Source organism: Phyllostomus discolor, chromosome 3 (assembly GCF_004126475.2).
Source record: "Phyllostomus discolor isolate MPI-MPIP mPhyDis1 chromosome 3, mPhyDis1.pri.v3, whole genome shotgun sequence".
NCBI lineage: Eukaryota > Metazoa > Chordata > Mammalia > Chiroptera > Phyllostomidae > Phyllostomus > Phyllostomus discolor.
Window position 1 is genome coordinate 48,447,548 of NC_040905.2, and position 16,364 is coordinate 48,463,911.

The window sequence follows — 16,364 nt, forward strand, 5'->3', positions numbered from 1 at the left end:
TTTTTTCTTGTTTGGAATACTACTTTATTCATATGTGTATATATATTATATATATATATTTTAATTTTATTTTAATCATTGTTCAAATATAGTTTTCTCCCTTTTACTCCCAACATTTTTCCTATTTCTAAGTAGAAGTTTTTTTGTGGGGGTCTGTTGGTAGTAACTCTTTCAGTATCATTATTTTATCACCTTGGTTCTCAAATGTAAGCTTATGGGATTGAGAAATCTACATTGACACTTTGTCTCATCAGTTCGACACATTTATGTGGGCTTCTATTGTTGCTCTTGAGAAGTTAGCTGTCAGTCTTATTGACATTGCTTTACATAGGTTTGTGTCTTTTTTCTCTTGCTGTTTTTAAGATCTCTTGTTCTCAGGATTTGCTTTTTTACTATGAGGTATCTATGAGCTATTAATATATTTTTCATTTGATTTGGGCTTTGGAGTTTTCAATCTGAAAATTAGTGTCCTGACATTCTGTTTGAATATTGACTCTCCCTCATTCCATCTGTCCTCCTCCTGTGAAAGTCTTCCGCTTTTAGGCTTTCCCACTCAGGTGTCATCTCTCTTACTTCTCATGTTTTCCTTTCCCCCCTCTTTCTGCCACATTTTGTGCAGTTTCTTTAGACCCACTTCCATTTGTCTAATTATCTCATCATCTTTGTCTAGTCTGCTCTTTAACATTAAATTTATGATTTCAATTATTATCGTTTTCATATTTAGAAATTCTATTTGTACCTTTTAAAGGTGATGTTTGGTCATTTCTGATAGTCTTTTGTTGATGAATCATACATTTATTACCTGCTTTCATTTCTTTATTAATCATATCTATTTTATATTTTATATCTGATAATTCCAATATTATGTATCTTATTTTGTGGTTTGTAAGCCTGTGGGCCTGTGCTCATTGGTGGCTTGTTTCCTTCTGTCTTTATATCATGACTCAAAGTTTCTTGGAGCTTTTTATCTGCGAAGATTTTTAGAAGCCCCGTTTGAAGTGTGTTCCTCTATGTTTGCCAGGTGCCCGAGGTCACTGTCCACCCAGGATTCCTGAGACAGAATTTTTGCTTTACTTGTTTTGTCTGTGTGGGTAGATTGAAAAGTCTGCAGGTTTGGTAGGTTTATGATTGATTATGTATTCTCAGGGAAGCTTTCTTTTTTTCCCCTCTTTATCCAGAATCACGGGCAAGACAAACAGATATTCCTACTGTTTCTTTCTGTGAAGTTGCTATTTTTCTTACCCACTAAGAGCGTTGCTTTGTAGGGAGACCTGGCTTTATGGAGGGATCTCAGATGGATTTTAGCTTGCATGCTTTTCCCAAGCTTTTCTCCAGCTTATTAAACCCCGTGGTTTTGTGAATGGCGTGGCATGAAGGCTCTTCTTTGTTTGGATTTGCAGGGGTTTTTGTGGTGGTGGTGGTAGTGGCGGGTGTGTGTGCGCATGTTTTACTTTCTGCCATCCCAGGATTTTCTGTCAGCATAGTTATACTTAAAATATTATTTAAATAAAATTTGATCTGACATTTTTAGGTATTGTGTACGGGGGGTTCACTACAATCTGTGGTCTTCTGTGTTGCCTGAAATGGAAATCTTGGGTGGATTGTTTTATTCATTTCCCTTTTACTCATATGTGCAGAAGTGAGCAGTTGGAATGCATCTAGGGGGTATCATCAGAATAGCTCTTTAATAATTATGGCAACAGCTGTACTTGGCTTGAGGTGGCTAATCAAGTATGTTGTAGCTGAAGAAAATTCTGCATCCCAGAGCTGAACAGGGATCTAGCTGATGTCTACAAATTTGAAGAAGTTCTCAGGATAACAGTGGCCTCATTAATATCGGTGCTCACCTGTGGAGATTGGTGCCTCTCCAGTGTTTCACATCGCTGTTACATCATGAGCAGCTGTGACCTCCTATCTGTCAAATTACTAGTTCTGGCCCAGCCTTCATCCTCACCTACTAATTTATTGTGACTTAATTCTTCATTTATTACTCAAAAGAGTGAAGAATTTGTAGTAAGGTTTCAACTGGGTGAATTTCTTCTGTGATTTTTCTAAAGTATGTTCCAACTGACTTTGTCAGGCATTTTACTTGGTCGTTGTTTTGTTGTCACTACATGTTAATCCAAGACAGTGAGACTTCAGGACCATGCTTTTCTAGTTGGAGAACAGTTAGGACTGATTAGTTTCAGTGTTTCTGCCCATTAGTATGAGATATTGGGGTAGAACAGGGCATTTATAATTCTTTGGGTAACAATATATTATAGTGGAGATAAAATACAAGAAAAAGCTTTTATATCCTATTCTCCAGAAATAATCATTATTAACATTTGATATATTTTAATTATATTTTTAAATAACAATTGGGATGAAAGTATATATGCAGTTTTGTTTTATAACTTGCTTTTATCACTTATTATTTTTTAAACATTTTATTTATTTTTAGGGGAAGGGAGGAAGAAAGAGAGGGAGAGAAACATCTATGTGTGGTTGCCTCTTGTGCACCCCCACTGGGGACCTGGGCCTCAACCCAGGCATGTGCCCTGACTGGGAATTGAACTGGTGACCCTATGGTTCTCAGGCCAGCACTCAATCCACTGAGCCACATCAGCCAGGGTGCTTTTATCACTTGTTATAGGTATAAGCTTTCTGCATTTTATTATTTTTCAGAACTTTTAAATGGATGCATAATATGTTCTATGAATGTATCACAATTTATCTAAACATTTTTCTGTTGTTGGACAGTTGGGTTATTTCTAACTTTTTGTTTTCATAAATAATGCTATAGTGGGCCTTCTTAGCATACACATACTTGTGCTTATACTAGATTATTGCCTTATGATGTTTTTTTAAGAATAGTTCTTTATTGGTCATAGGTTTAAATACTTCTGTGGCTCTTACACATAATACCAAATTATACTCCAGGATTATTGTATGAACTAGTATATGCTTCTACTATCTATTCTCACACACTACTCAGTGTGTGAGAATACCCATTTACTGCATCTTTTCCAAAATGCGATAATCTTATAGTAATAATCATTTTAAAATAATTAGGTGAAATTTGCATTTCTTTGATTATGAATGAGGTTGACATTTTTATTTTCCTTTTGTATGTCTTTTATAAGTTGCCTGTTAAGAATTTTTTAAAATGCATTTTCTCTGTTAATGTATTCATCTATTTCTTATTGATTTGTACATATGAAAGGTAGTAAAGAATTGACTGGTATGTATTGCTTATTTAAATTTTGTCTTTTAGTCTTGTTTATGAAATACTTTTATCAACGTTCTAAATTTTTATGTAGTCAGATACATTACCTTTTCATTATGATGTCTCTCTCCTTACCCCATCTTAATGTTTAGAATGGCTTTTCTCCAACCCAAGGTCAGATATTCATCTCTATTCTGTGTACTATACTTCTGGTGTCTTCATAGTTTTTTTTCTTTCTTTCTATATTTTTTTTACAGTGGACTTTAATCTAGTTGGAATTTATTCTGGCTAGATACAGGATCTTATTCCCCACCAAATATTTAAATAATTGTTCTAGCACTGTTTATCTTTTTTGTTCTTGCTAATTTGAAATGCTATTTTGGACATATGCTTTAATTTTTATGTATACTGTCATAGTGTATGTACTGTAGTTCCACATTTTGGTATTTCAGGCTTTATATTTTTCTCTCTTATGGTTGTGAGAATATATGTCACTGTTTTTGCACTTCTTGATTACTAGTGAGGTTGAGTTCATATTTTTATTGGCCATTTCTGTTTTCTCTGTAGTCCCTGCACAGGTCTTTTGCCCATTTTTCTGTTAGTATTTGCATTTTTATGGTTTTGGAACAATTCTTTATGTGTTCTGGGTAGCAGTATTTTGTTTATATTCACTATAACAAATTTCCCCTAGTCTGTGATGTTACTAAATTTCAATGTAGTTGAATCTGTCAATCTTAACTTTATGGTTTGTGCATTTTCTGATCTTAATAAATACTTACTGAACATGTATTATGTTCCTGTCACTGTTTTAGGCACTTGAGATATATCATAGGCAAAATAATGATGAGTTCTAGAGCTTACATTTGAGAAGTCTTATGTACTTTGAGTTCATAAAAATATTCACTTATATTTTTTTCCTAAAAGTGTTTAAATACTGATTTTCCACTTTTTGGTCATTAATTCACCTGGAATTTATTTTTGTATATGGTGTGAAGTAGGAAGTCTAGTTTAATTGTTCCATGTGGGTAATCAATTATCCCAAGGTCATTTATTGACTAATACGTTACTTCACTGTTTTGTAGTGTCACCTCTGTTGTCTGTCAAGTTTCTGTATTTGTGTGGGTTTGTTTCTGTGCCCTTTCTGTTTATTGGTATATTTCTGGATCTTTGGCATCTGTACCATCCTCTTAATTACTATATCCTTAAAATAAGCCTTGATATCATAGGCCTGACTTTTAATTTTTTTTCAAAACTTTTTGACCTATTCTTAGCCTTCAGTTTTTTCATATGTGTGTGAGAATCAGCTGCATTCCATTTTGTCTTTGGTTGTGCCTGGCTTCCTTTTCAGACCTGCCGTTTGCTGTTTCAGGATGTAATGCTGCTATATTGGTGGTGTCTTCCAGTTTGGATCTTTGAACTTCCCTTTGCAGCTGCTGCTTCATGTTTTTTTTCCTCTTCCCTTCTCCTTCTGTCTTTCTGTCTTTTTCTTGGTGTCATTTTAAAAAGTGCTTTAAACATGTATTTTTAAACTTAAGACAGTATATTGGGGAGGGAAAGGAAAATAATAGAAAAATGTATAAAACAAAAGGTGTAAATCCCTCTGATAGCAATTTGCTGAGACCTTCCAGATACTTTCCTAAACATGTACAGATGTGTGTTTATAAAAGTAAAAATTGTTCATATGCATACTATTTTACAGTATGCATTTAGTATTTAAAAAGGCATTCTCCTAAAGCTCTAACCCATTTCTTTTAATGACTGAATCATATGTTTACAAAGTAATTTAACCAGTTCCCCTTTGATGGGCTTGTAGATGTCTACCTACTTTTCTGTCTTGCAGCTTTCAAATACAACTGACCCCCATCATTAAAGGGGAGGTTGTGCAGTTTATTTTACATCTACCTAAGGCCTCCCCTCTTAACTCTTTTCAAGGGGTATCAGTGGAGTTCTGTCAAGAGGTAGCCTATTAGAGCACTGGCACATAGCTTTCTTAAAAGGTAAGAGATGATAGTTAACCTTGGTGTAAATCCTTTAGTTGGTGCTATGTGTGTTTTGCTAAAAAGAAACACTCAAAGTTTATTTGTTTTGTTTTTTTTTAATTTACACGTGGCATCCTGGAGGAGAGTGTTTGTGGTGTAGTGTTAGAGGTAGGTTCAGACCAAAGAGTGCAGACATGAATGAGAACATAGAGATGGAGAGCTTCAGCAAGTCTTTGCCACACACTTGACTATGAGAAGGTAGGGGAGGAAGAGAGGCAGTTCTTGGCATTTGCTTTTTGTTGTTATTATGCCTTTTGAAAGAAGTTAAAGTTGGATCTCTATGTTATGTAATTTGCCCTTTTCTTAATCTTTCTAGCCTCCACCAGGCAATGTGAAAATGCCTAATGTACCCAGTACACAGCCAGCAATAATGAAACCAACAGAGGAACATCCAGCTTATACACAGATTGCAAAGGTTAGTTCATGTTACACGTGTAAATTCATACTGGAAATTACAGTATCAGTATCAATTTACTTCCAGTACAGATGGAGTTATAAATCAGAATTTCTTAGCCATATCCTTCTTTTATAAGATATTATAAATTCTTGCATTGGGAACCTTACATACCATTTAACTCAATTTATAAGAGCCAATTCAATTGCACTTTTCTCCTCAAGTCTGTTTTTCTCAATTCTTCTCTTTGTTTCTCCTGCTCACTCTTATAGGCACAGAGGTCACCTGAATTTCATTCTCCCAATTACCTTAGGGCTCTGACTGCTTTTAGAATTTTTTTTCTGTCCTATGTGCCCAACATTCCCATGAAACTTTTCATAACCAAAAGACCAAAATGGGTCAAATATCTATATAATATTTTCTGAAACTGTGGTCTTCAGTGAATTCCTATATTTTGGAAGAGCACTTTGTATTAGCTTTGTAACATAGTAGAGGGAGAATTAGAAGATAGCATGTCAATGTTACAATATTTTATACTTATGACAACCTGTTCACTTACAATTTTTTGTTTAGGAACATGCCTTGGCTCAAGCTGAACTTCTTAAGCGCCAGGAAGAACTAGAAAGAAAAGCAGCAGAATTAGATCGTCGAGAACGTGAAATGCAAAACCTCAGTCAACATGGTAGTATCCAAGATGTCTGAAATAAAAGTAACCTTTAAACACTTTAAATTATGCCTGTACTGGCTCTAGGTCATTTGGTTTGTGAATAAAACTGCCCTGTTTTTCTATTCTAGCAAGGAGATCAGACACAACAAATTTTCTACTTGACTCTGTGTAGCTCTTTAATCTTGGCTGTTTTGCATAGTCTTTTGATAAATTAGAACAGTGTGAACCTTATCACACAGAAGGTGAATTGAATATGACAATTTTGGTTAATTCTAAGGCCAGGAGCCTTTGATTATGCACTTGGGCTGTCTTTGTGGCTAATGAAACTTTATGAATACATGGGAGTGTGCCCTACATTTGACTCTTCTGGTTTAGTTAGCCTAGTTTCAAATTATTTGTCCTTGTCCTCACAAGTATGTTGTATCTGCCAAGTCATGTGGTGACTCTAGAAAGCTTAAGGTATTTTGATGTGCCAAAGAAATAAAGAAATGCTAAATTATAAGCTGTGAAATCTGTTCACAGGCTGTGATGACCAAAGACCTCTTCAACGGAGTATTTTAGGGAAAGCTAGCAGTCTCTGGGTAAGAAGGGGTAAAAGAGATAGACAAGTCATTGTTAATGTGTCTGGGATAGTGATGGGATGACAAAGCTAGGACAGCAATAACAAATGATCTGCTTCTTCCTTATTGTGAATGTGTAAATCCAGGGGTTCCTGAGGATACGTTTATCCTGGGCCTTTTTCTTGTTTGCAACATCGAAGACAGCATCTCTAAAAGGAGAAACTAAACATGTAATTGAAATTAGTGTTTCTCAAATACCTGTAACTAAAATCTGTCCTATTTCCTTAGTGTTGACTAATGCAAGTTATTTCTATGAGAGAGATTTTAGTAAAGGTTGTAGTGAAGAATGGGATATTAAGTGTTAGATTTCTAGTGTATTATATGTTTAACCCTCAGTACAGTTCTGTGAAGGGTGGTTGTTACTGTCATTTTTCATATGTAGAAACAGTCTTCAGGAGGTTAAATTGCCCAAGGCCTCCTAGTCAGTATGTGGCTTGGCACCTCTGGTTTTAGAGCCTTTTTCTTTAATGCCATGTGTGGCTTCTTCTCAACTAGTATGAGACTTGTGTGAGGAATGTATGAACTACCTGAAACTTGAAAAGATGATAAACAGTGGAGACATGTTGGGGAGTATCAGAAATAGATCGTGCTTTTTTCTGCTATGAAAATTTTCCTGGTCTATAAAATATATGTAAAATCTAATTTTAAAAGTTCTAGGATTATAATATCTAAAATGAGAAAATGCCTTTAGGTGTTAATTTTGCTATTTTTAATGTTTGACTTCTTGCTTTAATTTTAGTTTGATATTTCCACCACTGGTTCCCTGTTTTCAACCTAATTTCTTTATATAGATACATTTTTTTCTCTCACAGTTTGAATTTTTTTCCTCTAGGTTTTTGAAGGTGTTTTAACTCCTTAGCTTCAAATTTTTCATGACTGTTTCTTGTTTTCTTATAGTTTTTCAATTTTCTTATGTGTCTTTTGGGTATTTTTTTTTGAGACTTTGGGATTTCTGAATTTTTACTTTGGTGTTGTTTAATCTTGTGTTTCTTCATGAAGTTAATGGTAGAAAACTCGAAGGATTCAAAAGCAGTGTCTTCCCTCTCCACGTGGGTTTAGGAATTATATTTAAAGATTCAAGACACTGAGGAAGAAATTGTAGAGATTTAAAAACTAAATGGCCTACACGGAGAGCCAGACTCTTGGAACTTTGAAATAAATTTGTTTTTAGGGCAGAGTTACAAAAAATAACTTGCATTAGTCAACCCTAAGGAAATAGGATAGATTTTACTTACAGGTATTTCAGAAACATTGATTTCAATTAATTTTCAGAGTGAATATGTGTATCCCTATGTTCTTTTTTCTTTTCTTGTTTCAACTGTATATAAATAGTTCCTGATAAATATTATATGACACTGGAAAATTATTTTACCATCTAATGTTTTCTAAAGTGATTCTGGGAAAATATCTGAAAGATACAAAGATTGGCTTTCAAAGTTGTCCAAGAATGTAGAGATACATTGTTATATTTGTAAAACAATAGATAATGCTCTTTATTCTGAAAACAAAAATAAGAATAGCTCATATTTGTCCTAATATAAGTAACTTCTTTTTTAAATTTTGCAGGCAGAAAAAATAATTGGCCACCTCTTCCTAGCAATTTTCCTGTTGGACCTTGTTTCTATCAGGATTTTTCTGTAGACATTCCTGTAGAATTCCAGAAAACAGTAAAGATTATGTACTACTTGTGGATGTGTGAGTACAGACTAAATTATATATTCAACAAAATTTATATTTTATTGTCAAAATGCAAGTTTTTTTGGAACTCATATATTAAGGATAGTATTATTAATTGAGTTTTTCCTATAGATCTTTTAATTTTCAGAGTGAAATATATATTTGGGTACTTCAGAATTGTACTATATGTGACAATCTAAGTTCTTAGCTGAGGGAAGCCTGTATAGTGAGAATTGGCATTCTTTTGAGGAAAAGACTTCTCTGTCACATAGATAGAATTTTGCAATAATCCATTTTCCTTGAAAAATTTTACCTGGGCAATATTTTCTGTGAAAAAGTTATGCATACTATTTTTATGCAAATGAAGGTTATTAAATATTCTATTATGCATTATGTCTTTTTGCATGAAAAAGAATACAAAATAGAATGCAAAAAGGGGCATAAACTATTGTAATATTATGAACTGATTTATAGCTTTGAGTATGATTACACTTCATTTTCAAGTGAGGATGAATACTTTGATTATTGAAAGTAGTTAATATGGGATGTTTTATTGAACAGGACATTAGGATGTATATTTCAGGTTGCAATACATTCCTTTGAGTATAATTACAACTCATGGAATACTAAAAGTAAAATGGCAAGCTATTAATAGTTTACTGTATGTACTCAGAATTCCCACTTACTCTGTTTCATTTTCTTTTCTTCTTTAAAAAGATATTTTGTCACTGTGAAATCTGTTTTGGTGGGGATCAAGAACTGGGACTTCTAATTTTTTTTTAATCTTCACCTGAGGATATGCTAATTGATTTTAGAGAGAAGGGAGAGGCAGAGAGAGAGAGAAAAAGAGAGAAAGAGAAACATCAACTAGTTGCCTCCCCACAGCCAGGGATGGAACCCACAACCTAGGTATGTGCCCTGGCTGGGAATTGAACCTGCAGCCTTTTGGTGCATGGGACAATGCTCTAGCCAATTGAGCCACACTGGCTAGGGCCTTGTTTCATTATTATTCCAAGCATTTAATATAATTTAGTATCACTTTGTCAATAGGAGAGGGAGCTGTCACAACTTCTCACCTGCACAACCTGTGGGTTAAAGGATAATTAGTAGGGTGCATTCTTGGTGGGGTAAATTTGTGTCTTTTTCCTATATGATTAGGTAACCTTTTTTCCCCCCTCCAAATTTATGAAGTAATTTTCTCAAAATCTTTTAGGAGCATTCTTCACATATGCAAAGTTGCCCTTGAAATGTGAGAAGTAATTCTTCATGATAGTATATTAACCCTCATTTTTAGTTTATTTTTGAGACTTTTGTTGTTGATCTAATATCTTTTCCTCAATCCCCAGTGTCAGTATTATATATTATTAACATTAAAGGTTTTGATTTTATGTGTATTCATGCTAACCAACTCATACTTTATTTAATCAATGTAATCATATAGTATATGCAAATATATATACTAATTATTTTTTAATGGGCAGAAGTTGGCCTAGCATTTTAGATATAAGTTCTTTGGCTTAGTGAAAAACATATTTTGCTGGTGGAGATGGGGGTTGGGAGAAAATTCAATAAGGAATTTAGTAAATAGGTTCCAGCAGAGATGGAGGCATAGGTAGAAATGTTTCACTTCCTCACACAACCAAAAGATGGATAATAACCAATTTAAAAACAATAAACAACCAGACCTGCCAGAAAATCAAACTGCATGGAACTCTGACAACCAAGGTATTAAAGAAACTTTCAGCCAGACCAGTAGGGGGGCGGAGATGGGAAGATCCAAGCAGAAAGGACCTGGGGGAAAGGCGGCAGACTGAGGCAAGGTGGGGCTGGCTGACTGGGAAACTAAATACCCAAAACCTGTAGTTATAAAATACTGTGGGGGGTGTGGCAAGAGAAATTCCCAGTCTCACAGGAGAGTTCTTCAAAAGTGGAGCTAGAATGGAGTGAGTGGTATTGTTCCCTCTCTAACCCCTCTCTCAAAGACAGCACCACAACACAGCCCAGTGTGTTGCCCTGGCCTGGGAAATACCTAAGGCTCCACCCTATTACAACCTAACAGCTCTGAGACAAATAAATATAGCCCAAATGAAAGAACAGATCAAAACTTCAAAAATACAACTAAGCAACAAGGAGATAGACAACTCACAGAACTGATTGGGCTTGGTTGCAAAATGAAAGAAGAAATGAAGGCTATGCAAAGTGGAATAAAGCAAATATACAGGGAACAAACAGTGAATGGAAGGAAACCGGGGCTCAAATCAATGATTTGCAACAAAAGGAGGACATAAAATCCAGTCAGAACAGAATGAAGAAACAAGAGTTCAAAAATATGAGGAGAGGCTTAGGAAGCTCTGGAACAACTTTAAGTGCTCCAACATCTGAATCATAGGGCTGCCAGAAGGAGAAGAACAAGAACAAGAAGTTGGAAACTTATTTGAACAAATAATGAAGGACAACTTTTCCCAATCTGGCAAAGGAAATAGATGTCCAGGAAGCCCAGAGAGTCCCAAGGAAATTGGACCCAAGGAGGAATGCACAAAGGCACATCATCATTAAGTTACCCAAAATTAAAGATAAGGAGAGAATCTTAAAAGCAGAAAGGAGAGAGTTACCTACAAAGGAGTTCCCATTAGACTTTCAGCTGATTTCTCAAAAGAAATCTTGCAGGCAAGAAGGGGCTGGAAAGAAGTATTCCAAGTCATGAAAGGCAAGGACCTACATCCAAGATTACTCTATTCAGCAGAGCAATCATTTAGAATGGAAAGGCAGATAAAGTGCTTCCTAGATAAGATCAAGTTAAAGGAGTTCATCATTACCAAGCCCTTATGATATGAAATGTTAAAGGGACTTGTCTAAGAAATAGAAGAAGATCAAAAACTATGAATAGTGAAATGACAACAAACTCACAACTATCAACAACTGAACCTTAAAAAGAAAAAAACTAAGCAAACAACTAGAACAGGAACAAAATCAGAGAAATGGAGATCACATGGACAGTTATCAGTGGGGACAGGGAAGGAGAGAATGGGAAGGGAAGGTCCAGGGAATAAGAAACATAATTAGTAGGCATAAAATGGACAGGGGAAGCTTAAAAACAGTATAAGAAATGGAGAAGCTAAAGAACTTGTATGTACAACCCATGGACATGAACTAAGTGGGGGGTGGAATGCTGGAGGGTGGGGGCTACAGGGTGGAGGAGGGATAGAGGGGAGAAAAAAATTGGGACTACTGTAATAGCATAATCAATAAAATAAAGAACAACAAAAATAAAGGATTTTAGTACAGGTTGAATGGGGAGGACAATTTTAAATGAATGATTAACTTTACCAATGCTGATTGTTTCAAAATAGATGTTTTATCTTAGAAATATATAACTTTCTGAGGTTCTTAGAAATGATATAGTTGGTTATAGTATTTCCTAATCTTGTTCAGTTGGCAGATCTGTTAACTATATTCAAAGAGGGCTCAAGATTCAAGGTAAGGCTCTGATTTAAAGAAGAATTATCTGAAACAGAGTAAGATCTAGTACTAGTTTAGTATTGCCTCTAAACTTCATAGAATAAAAGCTATTTGAGTAAGTTATTTTCAAGAAGTGTCAACCTTTTACTGACTTTGGAATTGACTAGTGCTTTCACACTGTAATTATAATTATAACGAGAGATTAAATTTATTGAGGATTTACTTTGTGCAAGGCACAGTGCTAATCACTGTTATATAAATTTTTATTAAGTCGTAATCATACTGTGAAGCAGGCACTGTGATATCTAGTTTTACAGATAGAGAAAATAAAGCATAGAGAAAATAAGTAACTTGTCCAAGATTACATAGGAAGTAAGGCTGGAGTTAGATAGTTTGACTGCAGAGCCCAGAGTCTAAATTTACATGTTATACCACCTACAGAGTACCGAAATGAAGAAATAATTGACATTTTAAACCCAAATACGATGCAAATATGCTTTCAAAGGTACCTTGCTTGAAGCATTAAGAAATATCACTGTGAAGTGAATCTCAGCCTCTTTGCATGTACCCTTGATTTAAAAGAAACAGAAAAAATAAATACAGGCCAGCTACATTAAATGCCATTTAGTGAAGAAGATAATATACTATATTATAAAGCTGTTTATGTTAGGTGTCTGTATTGTAATGCAGAGCTAATCAAGTAGAATATTGTGATAGTTGCAAATTTAGGTCTACTAACACCAGATTTGAGTACTTAATAAAGCAAATCGAAATTTCATATGATGAATCATTCAACTTGCAAATCATATAAACAAAAATGGCCTAAATATTTCATTAGTGTTCTATCTACACTTGGAATCCAACAAGTGGATTGGAATTGTATTAAAATTAGCAACACAGAATCATGCATTTCATGTTACCATGCTTTTCTCTGTGTGTGTGTGTGTGTGTGTGTGTGTATTTTATCTCTGTAAGTGGACCAATTATTTAGTAAGTAGGCATAAATATTTTACTCTTCATTGGAGTGCAGATAAATGATTTTTTTATTGTAGTTTATTACTATAAAAACATTTACAAAAAACTTTTAATAGATTATATAAACTTAAATTGCTATTTTTTAAAAAAGCCTAAACCTGGAACAATTTTTGTGAACTTTAAAGTACTCATACCCATATATTATCTTTCTTAAACAGATTAGTAGATAAACTTTTAAAAATTATTTCTTTCTGCCCTGGCCGGTGTGGCTCAGTTGATTGGAGCCTCGTCTTGTAGACTGAAAGGTCACGTGTTAGATTTCTGATCAGGCCACATGCCTGGGTTGTGGGTTCAGTCCCCAGCTGGGGTGCATGCAAGAGGCAACTGACTGTTTCTCTCATCTGTGTTTCTCTCCTCTCTCTCTCCTTTCCCCTTTCTCTAAGCATGTCCTCAGGGGAGGAAAAAATAAGTAAAAATAAAAATTGTTTCTCTGAAAGTTGATATTTGAGTTAGAATGTTCTGAATATTTAATACTTATTTAGGCTGTTAGATGCCATTTAATGTTACAGAATAATAGTTTTCTATTTCTCAGTCTTTTGAATTCTGTTTTTAAGCCCTTAACAGAACTACTTTTGAGGCAAAAGATTTTGATTATATTTGTTAGTAAGCTACATTTCATGAGAGTTAGAAATCTTAATGGGAATAAAGTAATTAGTAAGAGTCATTCTTGTGTAATAGAATGAAATGGAATTTAAGGCTGGAAGAACTGCATTTCTGTAGATGAAAAATTAAAACACAAGATGAAAAATTAAAACGCTAAATTAAAAATCTAGCTCTGTAGAACCTAGATTTTTTCCTATGGAGCTTTTTCTCTTACCCTACAGATTGTGTATTTATCTAGTTGTCAGTTGAGAGCAAATTAGATGAGGCATCCTTGAATGTCTGTTTTTGTCCTGTTTCCTTAATTATTAACTTTATTTGATTAATAATTTAAAGAGAATTTAAAGTTTATTTTTATGTATATTGAGATTGTTTTATTGTTTAGATTCATTAGGCTTTTCATTTGTTTTTAATTCAAGTAGTATTTTGTTGGTATATTTTTATTGTAGTGATAATTTACATGAAAAATTATTTGAACTTTTGAGAGAATTTATTTCCTATAATAAATTCAGCCAGTGAATACATTTTTAAAAGTGCTAAAGCTATTAATTATAATGCATAAATGTGGTTCTTTAGGATTACAGTGTAGTCATATGTTACTTAGATTTTTTATTTTTGGTCTGTCAGGGAAAATAATTATTAACAACATAAGAAGAGTTTGCCAAGATCTATTTGTGTTGACTAAAGAAAGGTCTGTCCCCTGAGCTGAAATGTGTCATAGTGTACTTTTTTTTTTCCTTTAATAAGTTTCATCCTCTACCAAAACACAGTTTCTACTCCAGGACTTTGAAAAAAACGGACAACTCAATGAAGATGAATTAATAATTCTTACAGATTGACTATATACTGTATTCTTTTTAGTCCAATGATTCTAAGTTTATTGCTGAAAAATGTCATGACGAGATTGCACAGGGCACTTCTCCTCAGTGTATAATGTGCTCGTGGAGATATCTGTAGCCCCACTCCACACAAATATAGTTCTGAGTGTAGGATCTTTTCCCTGCTAAGTCCTGGTTCTTTTCCTGGCAGGCACTACTTTCTTTTTGGGCATTGGATCAAGAGAATATCACATGTTTCCTTCACAGGAAAGAGGCCTTTCAGGTAGTGCTTCTGTGGTTTAGCAGTGTAATTGCCCTTTAGGAAAGGGCCAAAAGAATATTTGCCAAACAGTGCATGTATTAGGGCTAGTTTTCCTCTGATTACTCTGTTTTCAAATCAAACATGTAAGAAACAGAAATGTTTTGAGAAATACTAAATGAAAACATATGGTACAGTACATTTACTTTTGGGAAGTATTTTTTCACTTATAATTTTTGTTGAATGAACTCATAAATTGAATGTAAACATTTCTTTTTTTGTTTGTGTTTTGATTCCTCAGTCCACGCTGTAACACTATTTCTAAATATCTTTGGATGCTTGGCTTGGATTTGTGTTGATTCTACAAGAGGAGTTGATTTTGGATTGAGTATCCTGTGGTTCTTGCTTTTTACTCCTTGTTCATTTGTCTGTTGGTACAGACCACTTTACGGAGCTTTCAGGTAAAATGTGTATACTTTAAGATATGCTCTTTAAAATCTGTGAAGTAAATAATTCATGGTATACCTTATAATGACACATTTTCATTAAAGTTTTTTATTATGGTATAAACTTTCATAAAAGTCTGTATAACACATGCCTGTATATTCATTGGGTTTTTGTCTTCATGTCAGACAGGTAATATGCTGGTGTCATAACAGGGTTTAAGGGAGGCACATCTCACACAACAGCATGAATACCCAGTCGTCACACTTACAAAGTACAGAAGGATCTCATTAGGTTTTTTAAGTCATAAAATCCCATTTTTTTCTATCACTTCAGAAAAATTAAATATGAAAATGAAGGAAAAATGAGAGCAGTCTTAGACCTTAATATTTGTAAAAGGTTCTATTCCATGTGATACAATTAACTGTAAGAAAAATTTTGTTCTCCTTTGCCTAGCCTCGTTTTTTTTTTATTCTCTCTCTCTTTTTTTTTTCTTTTCTGGTTGAATGCTTACTTCTTCCTTATGTTCCAAATCATTGATTTGACTCTCAGCTTCATCTCCTCCACTGTTCATTCCCTGTAGATTTTTACTTATTTCACATAGTGTAACCTTCATTTCTCCCTGGGTCTCTTTTATTCTGTTGAAGTACCAAATGGGAATTCCTTGAGCATCCTAATAGCCAGTATTTTGAACTGTCCATCTGTTAGGCTGCTTATTTTCACTTTGTTTAGTTCTTTTTCTAGAGTTTTGATCTGTTCTTTCATTTGGGCCATGTTTCTTTGTCTCCTCATTTTGGCAGCCTCCCTGTGTTTGTTTCTATGTATTAGATAGAGCTGTTTTGATCCCCTGCCTTAGTGCTGGGACCTATTGTAGAAAAGTGCAGTGCACCTGTTAAGTTGAATGGGGCGGAGCCTTAGGTAATTGCCTGGACTGGGCAACCCATGTAAACCAGATTGGTGGAGTCTCATATATGGAGTCGCTGCTCTGTGGCTCTGTGTGTGGGCCACACGGAAAGGGGATTGGCTGCTGTCTGGCCTCTGGATTTTTGTTTGGGAGAAAGCTGTCCCAGGCGTCTGTCCTGCACTTGCTCTGATGTCAGACACTTCAATTTCTCCCTGTATGCCATTGATGCCCTTCCAGCTG

General features: G+C 34.6%; 1 protein-coding gene and 1 non-coding gene across 2 annotated transcripts in view; one reads left to right on the forward strand and one right to left on the reverse strand.

Annotated features, from left to right (window-relative positions):
* Positions 1 to 16,364, forward strand: part of SCAMP1 (secretory carrier membrane protein 1) — a 93,905-nt gene that overhangs the window by 41,961 nt on the left and 35,580 nt on the right. The window contains exons 3-6 of the mRNA XM_028511464.2: positions 5,564 to 5,662; positions 6,215 to 6,323; positions 8,495 to 8,623; positions 15,078 to 15,237. Of these exons, the coding sequence (XP_028367265.1) occupies positions 5,564 to 5,662; positions 6,215 to 6,323; positions 8,495 to 8,623; positions 15,078 to 15,237 (497 nt within the window). The remainder of the gene's footprint in view (positions 1 to 5,563; positions 5,663 to 6,214; positions 6,324 to 8,494; positions 8,624 to 15,077; positions 15,238 to 16,364) is intronic.
* Positions 15,403 to 15,506, reverse strand: LOC114514704. Its single transcript, XR_003686105.1, has one exon. It is a non-coding gene; the product is annotated as a small nucleolar RNA U13 (small nucleolar RNA).